The 19544-nt window shown below is 37.3% G+C and overlaps 1 protein-coding gene across 4 annotated transcripts in view; it reads right to left on the reverse strand.

Moving 5' to 3' along the window:
* Positions 1-528: 528 nt before the first annotated feature.
* The window catches only part of ACOX3 (acyl-CoA oxidase 3, pristanoyl), a 31717-nt gene continuing 12701 nt past the window's right edge, over positions 529-19544 (reverse strand). For all 4 annotated transcript variants that reach the window (XM_041402951.1, XM_041402950.1, XM_041402952.1 and 1 more), the window contains 11 exons: positions 15109-15205; positions 14515-14697; positions 13149-13271; positions 11424-11544; positions 10841-10960; positions 9568-9681; positions 8090-8205; positions 5366-5540; positions 4820-4887; positions 4059-4145; positions 529-944 (listed from right to left, as the gene is read on the reverse strand). In XM_041402951.1, the coding sequence (XP_041258885.1) occupies positions 825-944; positions 4059-4145; positions 4820-4887; positions 5366-5540; positions 8090-8205; positions 9568-9681; positions 10841-10960; positions 11424-11544; positions 13149-13271; positions 14515-14697; positions 15109-15205 (1324 nt within the window). In that variant the 3' untranslated portion in view covers positions 529-824. The remainder of the gene's footprint in view (positions 945-4058; positions 4146-4819; positions 4888-5365; positions 5541-8089; positions 8206-9567; positions 9682-10840; positions 10961-11423; positions 11545-13148; positions 13272-14514; positions 14698-15108; positions 15206-19544) is intronic.

Genomic DNA, 19544 nt, shown 5'->3' on the forward strand with positions numbered 1-19544 from the left:
CTTGAACTCGTGATGGTAAAACTATTAACAGTTAAAACTGCTCTCAGTCTGGCTAAGAAGTTATCTTTACTAAAAGAACATCCCTTTCAGCTAAAAGTTTGATTGTTTCCAATTTCCCACTTCTGAGCTAAGACAACACAGGGTGTGCCACTAATCAGAGCCATCTTTCGACACTGCCACGTTACTGTTTGGTTCCTCAGAACTGGGGCCGCCAGCAAACTCCCGAAGGCATCCTGTGCCTTCCAGGACAGACACTGCCTTTGCTAACACTGGAACCATTGCCTGTCCTTACCTCTTCCTTCCTTGTCTTCTGAAAGGCAATACAGGTTGGTTCTCTGCAATGAGAGGACAGGGGAGCAGAGGGAAAGATGCTCCCTCAATGTTCTCTCACTATAATCATAGTTAATACAGGTTTTGACCAGCCTGTCCCAATTTCTTTTTGCCTTTATTAGCTTATTCATAATCCCTGGTAGCAAATGTATTTTTAATTATTTACCTTCTGTAATATGAAAGCAAAAACAAGAGAGTGATTGGAAATTTTTTTTTAATATAAACTTTGCAAAGCAGTGATTAAAATAAATCTTCATTTTTTAAAATTTAATTGAGTAAATATATATTGTGTGCAGATGTGTTGCTCTTGATCTTGTCATTATGTTAACAGTCCCTCAGATCAAGTTGGACTTGATTTCAAAGTTATTTTAAAACTTGGCACCTCTCAATGAAAATCCCTTCCATTTTCAGCCTTCATATGGTCTCATTTCCTCCTGATGTTTGGAACAAGGTATCCATCTCAGGCCCATCCAGACACTTAAAAGCTGTTTGGTTTACAATCTTGACCTCAGCCTGCCTATAACAGGTTTATTCATGCAAAATTCTGCCCACCATGAAGGTCTGTTCAGAGCTTTGTTGCCTTGAAGGATTTCTCCCCACATATTTTTGTATAACTGCAAAATAATAATAAAAAAGGATTAATGCACAGAGAAGAAACAAAACTTCTGCGAGATAAATTGTTAAGTTAGCTTATTGGCTGAAATGAGATTTTGATTGAATTTCTAGATAACAAATGTGAATAATTATGTACAGGCAAGAACAAACAGAACAATAAGCACAAAATTTCAAAGCACTGTAAACATCAGATTTCTGTGTAAATCATTCAGACCAACCTTGGCATAGGAGCAGGAAACCAGAAACCTTTATTATCTCTGGTTTTCAACTTGACAGGAGTTCTACTATCAAAGGTAGAAATTTGGAAACAAGATTATATTAAGCCAATCTTTGTTCTGTCCAAACCTGAGGACTGTGTCTGAAAGCACTCTTGGACAGCTGCTGTTATCTTTGTTTGAACACACTTCTGAAAAGTAACAGAACTTCTTTCCCAGTGTGAACTGTTTGATTTGAGCATAAGAAATTCTTCTCTCAAGAGCAGATTGCTTATTTGTCATTTTACCAATTTGCAATTTTTTTGTGGAAGAGTTAAAAAGAAGCAAATTTTGCAAAAGTAGAATTTTAACAACACTTGTTAATTCATAATTAACAAAAGCTTAAAACTTTAAATAACTTTATAGAAAAAACAGGAAAGAAAGAACATATTTTCAGCAGTAAGAGAGCACAGAGTTAACAAAATAATAATGTAGTATAAAAGCAGCCAGTGAGGTAAAATGAAATGCCATTTTTCTTCATCAGAAGATGCTGTGGTCCTAAATATCTAGGATGACTTAAATAAATATTAAAATATAATATTTTTTATATTAAATATATTTTACCTTGATTACATGGGCTAATGTTAACTACTTATTCCATTCTAATTTTGATTAAATATTGTCTAACAAGTTTTAATTAATCCTGAAATAAATGTGGCAATGCCTTCACAGACTTAGGCTGAGATTGTAAAAACTTTTATGGAGAAATTATCCACACCATCAAAGTTCCTTTTACAGAGAATCTGAATTCTTCTTTAGGGCTTAAATCTGCCAATAAAAATAATTTGAAACCTTTCCTCAGCTCCAATTATGATCTGTGGCTTACGGTGCAAGGCACTCCACTGCAGCACAACCCAACTTATCCTGAATTAAATTCACCTTTTTGTTATACATGGATAATCTAATCTTTATAATACCATAATTTTTACTGAAATGTTTGCCTTGGTTCTTAGAAGGTGCAAAGTAGCAATGAATAGAGGATTGAACACAGACAGTCAGGAGACAATGATCTTTAATAAGTATTTTGAGTGAGGGATTGGCAGCCTTTTTTGAATTTCAGTTGAAAATATTTACACAAGTTGAAAATCCCAGACTTACAGGCAGTTCAGGAAACCTTCCTGAATTCTACAGAACATGGGTTGAATAGCACTGATTAAAATTATTTTCTCAATGATTAAATGAATTTATAAAAAAATTAAGTATATGAGGCAATGTTTAGATTCCTACATGCATTTCTCACATATTATACTCCTAATATTAGTATCTAATATTAACAAGTCTCTATGGCTTTTGCATTTGCAAGAGCTAAGAGGTACCCAATGGGGAGCCAGCCAAATCCATCATGACAGATTTATCAGCTACTGCTAAGAAATCTCCAGGTGACTGCTAGAGAGGGGATACTATTCTAGGAATGGATCACTGAGTAATTGTACCATATTTTATATTTCTGCCTCTAGCATCTGCTTACAGCTTCTTTTAGGGACAGAAAAATGTGTTAAAATGGGCTTTTGGCCAATACAGATACTCTTAACATTCTAACAAACTATGCCCTTTCTGAAGAGTTACCTTTGGAGCTTCCCTCCCATGACCTCTTGCATTAATTTAATCCTCAAAAACCCTATAGGAATGGAAACAAAGTTTCCAGTGATGATTACAGCCCCCTACAAGATGGCTGGATAGGTAGAGGCAGCCTTTCCTGCCTCATTTGTAAAGGCTGTGCCAACAAAGTAATCATTGTGTTAGGTCAGCTTAGAAACATCTGCTCTGCCCTCTGTATTGCCAGATCACCATGGGAACAAGGGGCAACTTCAGACAAGAATTCACATGAAACACCGAAAACCACCGAGTCTGATGCAGCATTCCTGTCAAACATCCTGGCAGGCTCCCCAGGCTCCAGGGATTGTCTGCAGCATGCATCCACAGCAACCCAAAGTACTGTACTGTGACACTGGTCTCCACAGAACAGTTATCCCACAGCTCAGCCCTGACGAATAGGTTTGGCTCAGTAAGCAAGAATTTTGGTTTGCTGAGATTTTGGAAAAAAGACAGATCTTGAAATATGTTAAAAAAAAAGGAGGGACCAGGAGCTGTTGTAGCCAACTCCATGGTGCACCTACATCCTGAGTCCTGCTTGTAGGCCTGGTTATGCCACTTCAGAGAGGATACAGCAGAAGCAGAAAATACACAGAGAAGGAAAGCAAGGTCTGTCAGAAGAATGAAAAGGCTCCCATAGATGGTAAATAGATATGAACTGGGACTAGGAAGTATTTTCTAACAGTACTCATAATTAAATAGTAGACATGACAGTGTGATATAAGCCAAATAGCTGAATTTGAAAATGGATGGGAAAAAATGGAGAATAGACACATCTGTGGCTACTAAACAGAATGATACAAACAGAACCTATGGCATGAGACATCTCTTAAATTGCCAATAGCTGAGATATCAGGAAAAGAAAACCTCACTATTTCATTTGTTTCCCAGTGTTCTCTTTGGCCATCCATCCCTGTCAGCCACAGAGAATTATGTGAACTGAATCCACTATGGCCCTTCCTAAGCTCTTAGCTCTAGCTTTGTGTAAGTACACCAAAAAATTTCTCTCAGCCCTTTCCCAGTTCAGTGCACAGATGCCCACAACAGCAAACTAGAGCAATACTATACAAGTTTCCCATTGAAGCTTATCTTCAGAAAAAGTTCATTTTCTGCTGACATCAATTTAACTCTGGTAGTATTTTCCACTGAAAAATTGTCTTTCTTCTCCTTCTGTACTTGTGAAATGTCTTGACTATGTTAAGGCTAATTACAGGCAATAATCTTCTTCATTATTAAAGTTACAAAATTTACAATGGGTTTTCTTACCTCTCCACTTGCTTTACCAATGGTAGAGTTGAGAATGAAGTCAGAAGGAGCAAAGACATCAACCAAGGCAACTGCATCATCTTTCAACTGTTTAAAACCAAAAGACATACATTTGACAACATCTGTAATTGTCTAAGGCTGAACTACAGAGCAGCATAAAATTATTTTCATAAAGTAGCAGCTTTGATAATTTAAGAGAAATCCACAATAAGTAGCCTAGTTTTGATTTTTTTCCACTCCCAGGGTAACTGCCAAAAGAGACTGCATTTCAGATGTCTTCCTCCTTTACCTAGGGGGTTTTAAACACATTTAAACAATATGGTGCAACGCATATATTTTTGGACATTAAAAACATAATGACCAGATTCTTCTTTGAAATTTTGCTGACCTACAAAGAATATGTTGCAGATTGGAAAGCTTTTGTGCTAAGAAAAAAGAAAAAAAATCACACACTAACTCAACAATTAAATAAAAAGAACTGGATTGAAACATTTCACTGGCTTTCCAATGAAGATTGCAAGGCCACAAATGCTGTAGTGTTATTTGGTAGGACATATTGTTTTCCCCTTATTGATAAATACATTAATACTAGGTTCAGGGTCAATGAGTTGCTAAACTTCACAGAAAATTATTCAGAAATCATTACTGTAATATCCTGCTAATTTATCCCACGAAGTACAGAATAATCTGATGACAATAAGCAATAGATCTCTTTTTTAGTGTTTATATACTATATATTTAATCACAATAAACAGGCTTACCCTGTAACAGAGCTTCAGAATAGCATCCTGAATAAATTTCCCAGGTTGTTCACCTGAAGCATAGCCACCTTAAAAATATTCAGAGAAGCTTATACGAGTTAAGATTACACTGATAAAAACTTTTTTCCAAGTTCATGAGTTCAGTAGTCAAGACTAAGTAGCTGCACGTGTGTAATTGAATTGACAGTTTTTCATTAATGAGCTAACTGCAAAACTCTTGATCTAAGATATGTAGAGCCTTTTGCAGTGATGAGCAACACTACAGTGTCTTGTCTATCCCTCATCCTCTCACACAAGCACTGGATCACAGCAAAGCCTGTGATCTCTCCATCATCTCTGAGGTAAGAGAGAGACTTTTGGGTTAATTTTTTACTGCAGATTCCTGCTCCTGAAAATCTGGTCCAGAATGATTGTTTTGTATTAAACAAGCAGTAAGAAAATGCTGTAACAGAAATCATCACCAGGATTCCCTGCCCCATCCAGGGAATACTTCTTGTACTTTTCATAAAAGTGACACACACAGCACATTCAGGGAGCTGATCTCACCTTGGTAGAGCACAGCCAGGTGTTTACTCAAGGACCAGAGTCCATAGAGAGCACTGAGATCCCTAAGCACTGGCTGCAGAGCTGCTGGGACGCTGGGATCGTGAGTGTAGTCGTGGTAGCGCTGCAAGGCTGTCTGCTCAACGAAAGCAATAGCCAGAGACCGACAGTAGTACACCTGAGGAGACAGGGAAGAAGGACACTGAGTAACAAAACACAAAGAACCAGTCCTCAGCCTGCCCAGAATGGCACTGGTCTCGTGAAGTTAGTGGAGCTCTGCTGATTCAGGTGTGATGATCTAGTTTGAGAAATTCTAAAAGTAGGAAAAACCACTTTCCACAATGTCTATGCAAAGGTTAGTTATGGAATGTCTCGTGAAATGCCTATTAGAAGTAAGATTGAATGCCTATTCCCAGTGTAATTTGGCAATTGCACCCAGGCTTTATGGGATCAAGAAGCTACCTCAGAGAGAAGACAATTAGTTTTTAACAATTTTACGACTGTTAAGAAACCTACAAGAATCTAGAAGGAAAAAGGTAGGTTTATATTTATTTAATATGATCCAGAGTTTTATAAAGAGGATAAAAATCTTCCTATTGAAAAATTATTACAGTCCATTCAAATAATAAACAAAAATCTGATCATGTTAGTATGAGTGGATTCTGTTGTTGGATTGCAATAGATTTCAGTATGTTTTGAAGGAACTATTCAACTAGTCCTTGCCAGCTATCTGATGAGAAAGACAAGTCACCAGTTACTGTAAATGAAAAGTATATACCCTTAAGTGATTGTATGTACTAACATAGGAACATTTCTCTACATTTATATGCTTCAACTTTGCTATATGTGCTGCCATGGGATACACTGCTGACTGACAACATTCTAGCTGGTGAACAGCAGGGGAATATGATGCCATTGCTGTCCTGGCTGACTTGCTGCAATGATGTAACTCATGTTTGTTTTAAGTTCGTTTTGTTAAGGTTTGGGTGTTTAATTTTTTTCATGTAGAATTAGTGGATTAGTTTTAATTATTTTCTTTTAAATACTTGCAACATCCTTGCATTTAGATCCACTGCAGCCTGTAAAGAAGGCATATTCCAAATATCACTATCTCTCTCAACAGCAGCTGTCCCGTGGCACACTTATGTCCAAGCTCAGATACATATATGAACAGCAAAATACACATCCTCTGTTCTCTGCAGCATTACAGAGGACTGCCCCCTTACTAGATGTTTTTTTTGAGATATGCTAATTCCCTAGTCAGAATGAAATAAGTCTTAACATCACAAATGAAACATTAAGAATTATTTTCCTGTTGCTCTCCAATATAATTCTATTTTTCTCTTTCCCATTGCTTGCACTTCTGTATTGTTTTTATCAAGCTTCTCCCAAATCAAAGTAATGCAGGGATAGGCTAGAAATCTCTTTCAGATCCCCCACAGCATGAACAAATATTTTGTATTAGTCAACCACTGGGCTGACAGAAAAGTTTCTTCATGCCCAGAAAGTTTTAAATCAAATATGTACATGTCTTCAAAGCATAGCTTGTAAATAATTTTCAGATGTTTTTGAGGCATGACATTTAAAATAAAAAGTCCTGCTGTCCTGAGGATGAATTGTAGGGAGAAAAGAAAAACTAATGACCTAAAATATATCAATACATATCTCAGAAGCAGCTGTGTGCCTGAACCACTCTGTATTTTAAATATAATAGATAAGACAATCTTCGTACTTCTGAGCTCACCATTCTAATGCATTGGCCCAAACACCAGCTTCACCAAAACCTGGCTAACTGAGAGGCAATCAGCCTGGAGTTTCTGGAAATTCCCATTGATTTGACTCTGAAGAATTTCTCTAATAAGCTGCTTCTAGGGTAAAAGCAGGAAAGATTTTCTCCCCTCTACCAGTGGTTTCACACATATCATCCATCCCCTGTTGAAGCCAGGCTGGCCCTAAATGCAGAGCTGAATGTTGACTATTCCTTCCTGCTGTTTCTTAGCTTTGCAGATAAAGTAAATGACACTGACCATCTTCAGGGAACTGACCTTTCTCAGTGACAAATGACAAGTGCTCATTTCTTGGATGTGAGCCAATTTTTCTCATGGAGGTAGTACAGGAATCTGGTGACCTTGGAGATAAATACTGAAATTTGGAGTTAAGCCATTGCTAGCTGTTAAAACTCTCTAGTGAGAGAGTGGATCTGCTATATGTAAATAGTCAATGTTTCCTTTTCAGGTTCCAGTGCTGTCAGTCTGGTATCTTTCATGAGTACTTTGCACTACAGGAATTAGAGATGAAAAAGACCTATTAGGTCATCTAGTTTACCTACCTGCCAGAGCAAGATTCTTTCCTACACTATGTATTTGGCCACAAGTGCAGATGGAGAAGTAATAATCAGATGCTGCAGTGCATTTAATACTAACAGTTTTAGTCTTCAGAAGTTGTGCTATCAAAATTGCAGACATCACACAGCACATGCCTGAAACTTTTCTGAAGGGAAATATATCCTGAATATATCCTGGAAGGCTTCTGCTGATGTTAACTGTCCTCATGCTATCATGTTCTATGAAATGCACATGGTCAGGTATTAAGTTTTATTAGCTATTTGACTTGCTGCTTTATGGTTCAGGAAATTGTAGTTTATGACAAAAGAAGATAAAACTAATAGAAACTGAAAGACTTCGATGAAAAGAAATAAATACAATAAGAAAGATTATTAAGTATTACCTGACAGTTGTTTTTTGCCTCAAAATCACTTTGTCCGGCCTGCTTCTCCTTATTCATTTTTAGGTCACTTTCTCGGAGCAGGTAGCAAACCAGCCATTTATAAGCTGCTAAAGGAACTATGGAAAAGAAAAAAGCAAAATTTTTAACATTCACAGTTATAATGCATGAAGTCACATGAAAATTCTGCTGCAGTCCCAGATTTTGTTACTTGAGATGAAAAGTGAAAGCATTAATTAATCAATCCATTGACATGCCACTTTTTCCATTAATGTAGATACAATAAAAATCTGGGGATAACAGTCAGATTGTGAGGGTACAGTGAAGACTTAATCATGTCTGGCCATACTTCAAACTGACCCCAAGCTAGAAGACAAGGTGTATCCACAGCTCAGTTTAGACTTCTTACTTGAATAAATTATTTAGGGGTTGTTTTTTTTTTTTTTTTTTTTTCTTATGAAGACTCAGGCCTGCAAGGTACAAAGTCTCTTTTGAGAATACAAGAACAGAAGACAGTCCACAATTACAGGAAGCATGTGACTAGCAACATTGTTTTCACTGGTAGCTGAATGTAATCACATTTAAATTACCAGCTTTGTACATAATTGTGTCATATTTCTAAGAGCAGCCTAGAACTATTAAGGTAAAAAGTTATTCAGCATGAAATCCTTGCAAGAATCCAGTTTGCTTGTTTCTTAGCTGAAGATTTAATGTAGAGCATACCTTAGGGTAGAGGGAGTGTTTACATAATACCTAAATTAAGGCATCTAGATTAACAGTCCTGTTTCTAACAGAATGGATCAAGAAAGAGATCCAGATTTTTTTTTAAACTATGGTCTGGTTCAGTAGGTATTACATGAGAGGAGAGAACATGTGTTGTTGCTCTCTCATTAGGTGTTGGCATTCTTTTTAACTTTTGTGTCCAAGGGCTAATCTGGGCTCAGTGATACACAAATGGGAACAGCATCTCATGTCATACTTGACTTGATTAGAGCAGAGTAAAGCAGGAAAACTACAATGAACTCTTTTTCCATTATTACTTACTTTTCTCTGTATAACAAAAAGCATCTGTCAAATGCAGAAGAACTTCATGCCTTTTCGACATAATTGTAAATACCTGTATGGTTTACTAAAAGAAGCTATTTTAGTGATAGAAGGTAGTGGCAATCAATCCTCTTAGAACTGGAAAACATCAATACAGTGGTGAAAAACCCTAACTCAGAGGTGCTATTTTAAGGCAACAAAAGAGAAAAAATAGTATCTAGGATGCTAGCCTCCATTCCAGAAATGAATTTGGGAAAATAGAATGTATTTTGAAATGCAGACTATGTTCTTAGTAAATAAAAATGTATGCAATAAAAAAAAGTCAAATATGACAAATATCTAATAAGCAGCAGAGGCTGAATCTCAGATCTCTGGATCCTTTCCATTGGAAAGGAATTTAAAATTCTAGAATCAGTTTAATAACAGCAGAAGCCTACCTGAGGAGTCCATGCAATCTTCCACACTAATGGCTGTGAATTTCCAGCCAAGAATATGATGGTAGTCTTGCAAAAAGTTTATTGTTCCCAAAGGGGATTCAAAAGGAGCTTTATCTGAAATACCAGAGAAAATAAAAATGATTTATGAGAAAAGAAATCAGACTTTTTGGAACTAAAAGCCTATTACAAAGCCATGCATACACTTGACAGGCCAGATGAAATTAGACCATAATACTTATTTTATTATGGCCTGGTCCAGCCAAAAGAGGACTGGTAGACAAGTGTGGAAAAACTTGACATCATGGCCTATAATTATTCCCCATAAGATTCAACTCCAACTGCTGAGTTTTAAAGCTCTGTAAGACGCTAGTGAAACTCACTGCTGGAAAACTGAAACAAAATCTAGAGAACTACAAGATGTGGTGATGGATATTGCTACCAAGTCAGGTGACATGAATTGTTCCAAGCACAATAAACAGACTTATGATGACTTTACCAATACAGAGTCACAGAACCATAGAATGGTTTGGGCTAGAAGGGACCTTCAATGTCATCTTGTTCTAACCCTCCCATCCTGGACAAGGACACCTTCCACTAGACCAGGTTGCTCCAAGCCCTGGCCTTGAACAGTTCCAGGGATGGGGCATCCACAACTTCTCTAGCCAGCCTGTGCCAGTGTCTCAGCACCCTTGCAGAGAAGAATTTCTTCCTAACATCTAATCTAAATCGCTCATCTTTTAGTTTAAAACCACTCCCCTTTGGCTCATGATTATCTGCCCATGTAAAAAGCAGCTCTCCATCTTTTTTATAAGTACTGGAAGGCCACAATGAACCTTCTCTTCTCAAGGCTGAAGATACCCAACTCTCTCTGTGTCTTCACAGCAGAGGTGTTCCAGGTCTCTGAGCATCTTGCTGGCCTCCTCTGGATCCCCTCTAACAGGTCCCCATCTTTCTTTTGCTTAGGACCCCAGACCTGGATGCAGTGCTGAGGAATTCATTTGAACTAAACTGCACTTCTCAGGGAGTAAGATATGGCTCAACCTGATTAGGGATGGCAAAACATCTAGCTAGCTGCTGCAAGACAGGAGAAAGAATATTTCTTGCAGCAAACATTTCTGTATTTTGAATGTACCATATGATGGAGTCTGAAGCACGCTATTTATGCCCCACAAAATTATTAAATGACTGTCAATTGCTTTCAGTATGAAATTACCTCCTAATTCCATCAGCTACACACTGTTAGGTCCAGTAAGATTCCACAAGGAAAACATACCTTTTATGCAATTCATCCAGTTCAGTAAGTAGTTGCTGGTTTGCTGGAGCAGGACGTTGTTATCTCCCTCATATGTGCAGTTTGGATCATTGTCATTTCGGATTTCACCCAGACGATTCACTTAAGAAGAACAAGTGCATGGTTTAATATATTGCAACATATTAATAGAAGCTAAGAGAGATTAAATAATTATTCTGTGACAAAATGCTGTCTATTCCTGTATGTAAAACTACTGCTACAAACAGATGAGCTTGAAAATTCACTGATTACCTTGTACAGTAAAGATTTTAGAAAAGTGTGGCATTAAACTTACAAGAGAAATTTTCATCTATAGCATCTTTATATTTGAAAATGAGACTGAATTATTTGTACAGTCTTTCCAAAAGATGGTGCAGATCCTATACAGGTTTAGGGAGGTTTTTTATGACTTCAAGTATGAAATAAAATTTAAAAATATAGATATGAGGATATAATACTTTCTAAAGTATTGCTAAACACATTGCTAAAATTCAGAAATCATAGCACAACAGCAAAGAACACATCATTCTCTTTCTGGTCAGTGCATGCAGTGTCTGTAACTTACTGGCAAGGTAACCATGCCCTCCACAAGCTTCTCGGCACTCCTGGGCTGCCTGCTGAGCAGTCCAAGATGCCAGTGATTTGCTGGAAGCAGATAAAGCATGAATCTCACGTCCCAAATCAGCCTTTGTGAAAAACAAATGATAAATGAGGAATAACTTTTACAGAAATTAAGCTGGTGACCAGCTAAAGCCATGGATACATGTACTGCTTTATAACGAACAGTAACTGGCAATACAGACATAAAACTCTGAGATCTATGTAAATGCAAAGCATATTCTTTGGTGCCACAGAAAAATCCCGCCACAACTGAGGAACCTTCAGCACCAACTTTCCTATATGAGACAGCAATAATTTGTGTCAGGTAAGGGGCACATGAGTGCATCTTAGTTCAGCTGTTCCAGCAGGCACAGCATTGAGTGAGTTAATTCACCACCTGCCAAGCTTTCCCTCCCAAAAATGGAGAAGCAGGTGGCTGAGGGTGGCCTGTCCAGAAAAAGCTTCTATTCCCTCTGTGACATAAGCAGTATCTCTCTCCCCAAGCAGCAATAGCATAGTTATAATGTTTATTGCCTTACACAGTTCTCACTGATCTTTTAAGCATCAGTTCTGCAAAGAGGAGGAAAATTTTTATGTACACCCTCAGAGACTCCAGAGAATCACAGCAGCCTGCATTTACACAACTGTGTTGACCTTCCTCTGAAAATGCATTTGGAATTCTGGTTTCTGGAGATAGGGGCTTGATACAACCAAAGCTTATTTAAAAGCACCTCCCTGACTGTTGTTTAAGATCTCCTGTAGAACAAAAGGAATCCATAAGAATTACATTGTTAAAATTTTCAACAATGAGATTCTTTCCTATCATGACTTTTTCCTGATAGCCACTGTTTTCCCTAAGATTAGTGACTTCACTGCAGACCTCCAGAGATGAAGTATCAGGTAAAACTTGCTATCAAACCTGAATCAAATAGATTCTTCTGTTTTGTACAAAGAGGAGAAATTAAAATACCCCACCATTAGTACAAATTATTTTGTAGCTTTACTTTAGCTGAAAAAAGCTTGAGGACTTGAGAAAGACCTGAGCAATACACAGCCAATATGCAGGCCTTAAAATTTTTATTACCAAAAAATTATAAAAATAAATAAAATTTATATGCTGTAAAAGCACAATACTGCAGTTAATTTGACAAGAATTAGTCCTTGCAGAGCGGATCATAGATGAAACTATTTCCTCTGTAAAGGGATGACTTCCAGTGGGCTGACTCTGGATGAAAAATTCAGTGCTAAGGCTCAGATGTCAACTTTATTCACTAAAAATATTTATTTTAATGCATGAATTTGAATTTCAAACTGAAGTCAAACTCAGTGAGTCTGTGCAGGAATTAAGATATTTTCAGAAAATCTTTGATATATGCTCCCTGTAGAATCATTTACAACAGTTATAAGCTGAATTTACACCACCATAATATATTTATGATACATTCTGCAAGAGAACCTAACCTACAATCCCACAGAAATCAATAAAATGTTAATCACACCATCAAAACTAATCTGAATGCTTTTCTAATGCAACTTTAATCAGTACTTTGAATGCCCCATATTTCTGAGACAGTGCTTTATCATTCTTGATCATAAGAGAGCATAAGACTTCTAAATTGGTCTTCCACGTAACAGTTAGCAGATTATTATAGTAAGAACTCAGTAAAGAGGAAATATATACATATCTCACCTGTCTCTGATTCCTTTGCTTTGTCAAAACACCTGCAAAATACTCTACAAAGTTCCCAAACAGGGACTTTGAGAAATAATCTAAGGCATATGCAGCAGCCAGATAAGGTAAAAGACGCCATTGCTGAAAAAAAAAGAAATTAAATTGATTTGATTACAAACTGATATATGTTTTTAATAGTTATTATATTGAACCAACTCGTTAATTTTTACTGTGTTCAAAATGGAAAACTACTTAATGGAGAACAACAGCCACCTATAATGTATTTTAAGTACATTTAATTATGTTATAGGTAATTATTCTCTTTATATAAGTTATGGTTATATTGTTTTAGTTCTCACATTTCATGAATTTGTGATAAGCATTCTGTTAAACCACGAAACAAGTTCACTGAAGCTTTGGGGACCAAAGACACATTTTTACCATGTGTTTATAAAATGTCTGGCATGCCAGGGTCAGTCATGATGCTTAAGTTTCCTCAGTATAAACATACAGGGGTTGTAACCATTGGGGCTCATGAAGGAAAAGAAAAACTGCTTGAAAGTCTTTGTGGTAAAGGAAGAAGGGAATGAGAGTTTCAGCAAGCAGAACCCACAGAACAAGTCAAAAAACCAGATCCTGGCTTATTCAGAAATGGTGGAAGGAAGGCACCTTCCACCAGTTTGTAGAAACTCAAGAAATCTTTCAACATTGCAAGGTAAGTGTCAACCTGGAAAAAGACCCCCACACTGCAAGGACCAACTGGGCAGGCTTGTTTTCAGCACTTCTTATATAATAACCTCTGTCATTCAGCAGATCTGAGTTTTCCCCTTTTCCCAGTTATTCTACATACAGTTTTTCTGTTTTTTTCAGAGCAAAAATGTTTCTTGTTGGCATTAACTGCAGGTAAACCTTGGCTATAATCCTCTTAAATCACTATTAGCTTGAGAGTTTTCCACAGCGAATGTCATTGAGTTCTATACTTTTAAAGCATACAGGCTACAAATGAGAAACTTAGCATAACAACAAAAGAAGCACTCATATTTTGAGACAAATGCTACTTTCTACATCTGCAGTACTTTTCCATGTGCACGTAACACAGTCTTTCTCTTACAAGGTTACTATTTTAGAAGACAAATGTTTCTAGCTACTTCAGAGAAACATGAATTTTTTTGGTTTTGCTCTTCCAAGAACTTGTTCTAAAAGCCTGGTCATGCCAGGAGAAGGTTTTGAATTGGAATGAACCCCCACAGCTGTACCAGAATGATACTTCTGGTGATACAGACTTCAATTTCACTAACTTCAGAGTCCCTACTGTGATCTGCAGTAGCTCTGAATGTGAGTTTGGTTATATAGAAGTCTGTAGATTGAATTCCAAAGTATTTACCTGTGTTTGGTATTCAAGGACAGGTATTTCTTCATCCTCAGCTGGTCCAAACTGACAGCGAGCTGCTGAGAAGCGAATGGCTATTGCCAAGGCAAGCTTTAAGTTGGTTGTGGAAAGTCCTGTGATTATAATTCTGCCACTGGACAAGGACCCCAGAGCTGCACTGAAACGTTCTTTAACCTCCTGAAAGAATAGAAGGCACAGAATGAATGCTGAGGCTAACACTTCATTTTATCCCCACAAAGATGTGACTGGGTAGCATGATCAGAAGCAATTTTTTCAATTTTGTCTCTTGACTCATTCAGATGAGGCATTCAGGTGAGAGCAAGAATAGTCTTGCCTGAGCACAGACATACTCTAAACTCTTTGGGATCAGTGGGGTCATGCAAAAACCACGAAGTTCAGTACAGTCAGCAAGGTGAGTTGAGACACCTCTGAAATGCAATTAAAAAAACCAACATTCATACTTCATGAGAAATTGCCAACAGCCTGCTTAAGTTCAGGTATCCAGTACTTCCTGGCATAAGAGGTCCATTGCTCTGTCAGCCTACTTACACCTCTCTATATTTAATGATACAAGACCTTGTTTCATACCTTGATAGAACTTGAGTACTTCCCCTCAGCTGTGACATCTCCAGCTATATTCAAGATGTTTTCTTTTGGTATCCTGACATTGTGGAACATGGCAAATCTGTTTAAACAAATACACAAACAGTGTAAAATCTGAGTCTCCGTAGACTGAGGTGTTTCTATTACAGAAAAATGGTGACAAGAAAGAAGGGATTGCAAAATTATCTCAGGCATGTCAGTGAACTGAAAACAGAAACCATCAGGCCAGGTAGGCAATTTTAGGGAAGTATGCCTGGGACAACAAAGACTTTCAGATTCAGAGCAGTACAATAAATTCAAGAAGAGAAATTATTTGTTATAACTCTTCTGATTTTTTTTTAAAGATTATGTTTACAAAACCAAAAAAACCCACTTCATTGACTCTAGGAGACCATTTTAGCATCTGTGTAAGGAAAGAAGTAAAAAAGAATGGAAGGATGAGCAATGTATTCTGGTTGAGGGAAGAGACAAAGTCACTTATTGGAGACCTTGTACACAGGCAGTTTCTGTTTGACAGGTACTTTCACTGACACCTCAGAAAGCAGAACTGAACTCTCAGGCTGCATTAGGTTGCTCAGGTTGGTATCAGCAGACAAAAAGTGTGGGAAGATGAACAACTATCTTCTGCCACCTAGAACAGGACTGGGCCATTCTCATTCCAAATAATTCCCTGCCTCAAACAATTCCGCAGAACTGTATTCTCAACTGAGGTACTGTTTAGTCCAGTCTGGAGACTGCTTTGGAATAGAGACACTATATATTTTTATACGTCTAAAATATGAGTGAGGATCACTCATTCTACTCCAATACAAATAAGGACATAGCTGAAGTAGTGCCCTGAGAAGGAAATTAAGAGAAGATTTTCCTTTGTTTAAACTCAAATTAGGAATTCTATTCCCTGAAATGTGACATCTTAGAAAAGGAAGATCAGGATAACCCTTTCTAAACTGCAGCACTCCAGCAGCAATAAAGAGGGACATTTTTAAGACAGGGAGAATGTCCTGAGTATTCATATCCTTCAGGAAGAAAGTGTTTGAATTGTTTCACCCAAACGGGCAACACAATTTGGCACAATAGCAGCAGTATCAACCCCACTCATGAATGTCTCACTATCTAATAGCACTTGAAAAGCTGTATTTGTAATCAAAGAAAATTCCTTTTTCCTGCCAATACAGGCTGATCTATTTAATATGGCTCACGAGAGCCAGGTCTTTCACATTAATAAATTACATAAGGGCTGCATTGCTGCATGTGATTTTAAATTATGAGTTGTTTCCAAGGAAACATATCTGAATACTGAATTTATTCAGCCTTAGAGATACACAGTATTTTCAGACTTAGACACAGAGAAAGGCGTGCTATCCTAACCAAGAACCAGCTGCCTCAACAACTCTAGTAAGTGCTTTGTTAAATGACAATTTCAGTGAGACTACATTATTTTGTAATAGAAGCAAATTCAGATTTTCCAAAAATCTGATTTCCATCTACGTTAGTATTTTTTTCATATCACTGAAAATAAAAAAAAACCCCCTTTTTTCTAGAAAGATCTTTTGGCTAAATTCACATTCTCTGCTCCCTATATCCCAAATAGAATCACAACTAAAACTGTACAACAACAGATATTTTTAAGCAATAGCATGCACCTTAGAAAGAACTTGACCTTTTAAATTATTATTACTTATTACTTTAATTACAGAAGTGTGTGTGTGTGGCAAGGTTTACGTTTCTAGTTTACACTCTTTTTTCACAGTTGCTGTCCATCCATAGAATTCCAAGAAGGTGCTTCCTCCTAGGACCTTACAATGCAAGCATAAGGCAGGAAGGTACAAATATGTTCAAACAGTGAAGCAGACACTAATTACTGAAGAGAAGGATGCCTGACAGTCACAGCACACCAGCAGCTCATCAATGTCATTTTTTACAAGCCATTAGAGCAAATGAGAATTTAAAGAAAAAAATCAGAGTAATGAAAGTAAGGGAGCTCCATGGAAGTTTATAAGGATCCCTCCCAAGTAGGAAGGGATGCATGGAAGGAAGCAATGAAATGTTATCTTAAAAAGCTATTGAATGGGTGATAAAAACTGGAATTATAAACCAGACTAAAGGAAAAGCTGACCTAACAGAGAGATGATACAATCTTTGGTGCACATATTAGGACCACATTTCAAAGGGCTCCAGTTCTCAGGCTTTCTCTCTGCAAATACATATCTGGAACATGCTTAGCCTTGTATGTGATGAATGGTAAGATTTCATGGCAGCATTCATAGAGGCATGAGGCTGGAAAACACCTCCAATACCAGAGTCCAACCATTACCCAAGCAGCACCATGTTCACCACTAAACTACCAAGTATGACATCCACACATCTAAACTCTTCCAGGGATGATGATTCCACTCCTTTTCCCTGGGCAGCCTGTCTCAATGTCTTAACACTCTTTTAGTGAAGAAATTTTCCCCAGTATCTAACCTTGGCTGGTGCAACCTGAGGACACTTCCTTTTGTTCTGTCATTTGTTACCTGGGAGATAACAACAATGAATCAAATAGCAAATTATCCTCTTATGTGTTGTGCTTTACACTGCAGTGGTTGGTTCAATTCACTGAGCTAAGTTGTGCAGTTGTAGAAATTTTTTTATGTTGACCTGTGCTTGAGACTCAAGTGTTCATAAAAAGCAAACTGAAAGCTACTACTTTATAAATCTCTATACCAATTGCCTACTTTCAGGAATTCCAAGTCTACTCATAATGAACATGTGACAGATGTATGCTGAACAAAACAGCTCCCAAAATGACCAAAACAATTTTACCCACTTTCACTTGCTGTAATACAATCCCAAACCATTAAATCTAACGGAAGTCTTCAGTTGGAAAAAGTGAAAAACCTTCAAGAAAGTTTTATTATAATCTATCTGACACAAATATAAGGAAGCTAATTCTGTACCACATAAAAGAGGACCTAAAAATATTATGATTAAAAACAACAAGCACACCCTTCTTTAATAACTTCTTTCACAGCTAATGAACCAGGATAGTGAATTTCCTAACAGTATATGATAGTCTATTTTCTTAAAATCAAAATGAATTCAAGTAACAGGTTTTTAAATTTTAGATTTTTTCCCTTGCTATTATCCATCACAGATATATTACATAAAGATATGTGGATATGCATATCAGATGGCAAAGACTTTAAGAAGCAAAGCAGAGCAGCAGAACTAGCAATTAAAAATTCAACAGAAAATTTCCATGTGTAAAGGAATAAGATATTTTGCGTATAAGCACAAGTGTGAAAATAAAAGCAGAACCTCACAGGACTGGTGGGTTAAGTGACCTTGTGAGATTGCTGCCAACTGCTGTTATGCTCCTTCTCCAAGAACTTTGCTATTGGGAATTGTTAGACATACTGGCCAATTGGAACTTGATATTGGAACATATTAAAAATAAATAGTAAGATTTAATGAAGTCAATGATCACGTTTTTAATGGTTATTAGCCTAGAAAGCATGGACTTGGCTCACATCTGTCAACGCATTTAGGGGGAAAATCTCCTTAAAGAATTGAAGAAATATCTTACAATAATGGAACTGTATACACAGTCATGGGGATATCATGTACCAGCAAGTTTGGAAAATGGCTAAATTTCACACAGTGATGACAAGACCAGAGGTTTAAAAGCTGCCCTACTTAGGGCCTCTTCAGCACAGTAGATAGCGTGACTGAGATTAAAACATCTCAGTAAGACAGACAGACAGCTGTCACTTTAAATAGATATCACAGGCCTCTACAGCACTGTGCAATTTTGCATCATGTAGACACATTTTTTTACCACAGATTAAAAAAAAACTGTATCACACAGATTTCTACCAAGAGCAGCTGAGCAGAGTAAAGTGCCATTCCAATAGTAGCATTCTTGTTTGGGTTCTTTGGCCAGTAGTTTAGGGAACATTTCAAACTAAGTTAATCTCACTGACTTTAAATCACGCAATAGTAATTCATCTGGTGTGCAGTAATGCTGATAAAAGAGGAGCAGCTGGGAAAGCTACAAGCTCCTTTTGCCAGTACTAAAGTAATAAACTGTTACCTATAGTACAAATAGCTCAGACATGCTTTGGTGAACTTCAGACTCGCTAAAATGCCTTTTCTGCCAGCTTTTGTTACTGACTACATTAGAGATGGTGCAATCATCTCTAACGGCAGACTTCCAGCCAGAAACAGAAAACAGGTGAATGGTATTGGAAGGCTGAGAGTCAGGTGGTATCAGGGCTGTTTATGGGATACAGTAAACCTTGGGAAGAATAACATTTCAGAGGTTTGATGAAAAACTTGCAGAAGAAAACTGCCACATATGCTAGACTGATGCTCACAGAAATGTTAGAGCTGAAAAGACTAACAGTGAAACTGGGGAAAACTGCATGGTAGTATTTTAG

Source organism: Onychostruthus taczanowskii, unplaced genomic scaffold, assembly GCF_017590055.1.
Source record: "Onychostruthus taczanowskii isolate IOZ18803 unplaced genomic scaffold, ASM1759005v1 scaffold2, whole genome shotgun sequence".
NCBI lineage: Eukaryota > Metazoa > Chordata > Aves > Passeriformes > Passeridae > Onychostruthus > Onychostruthus taczanowskii.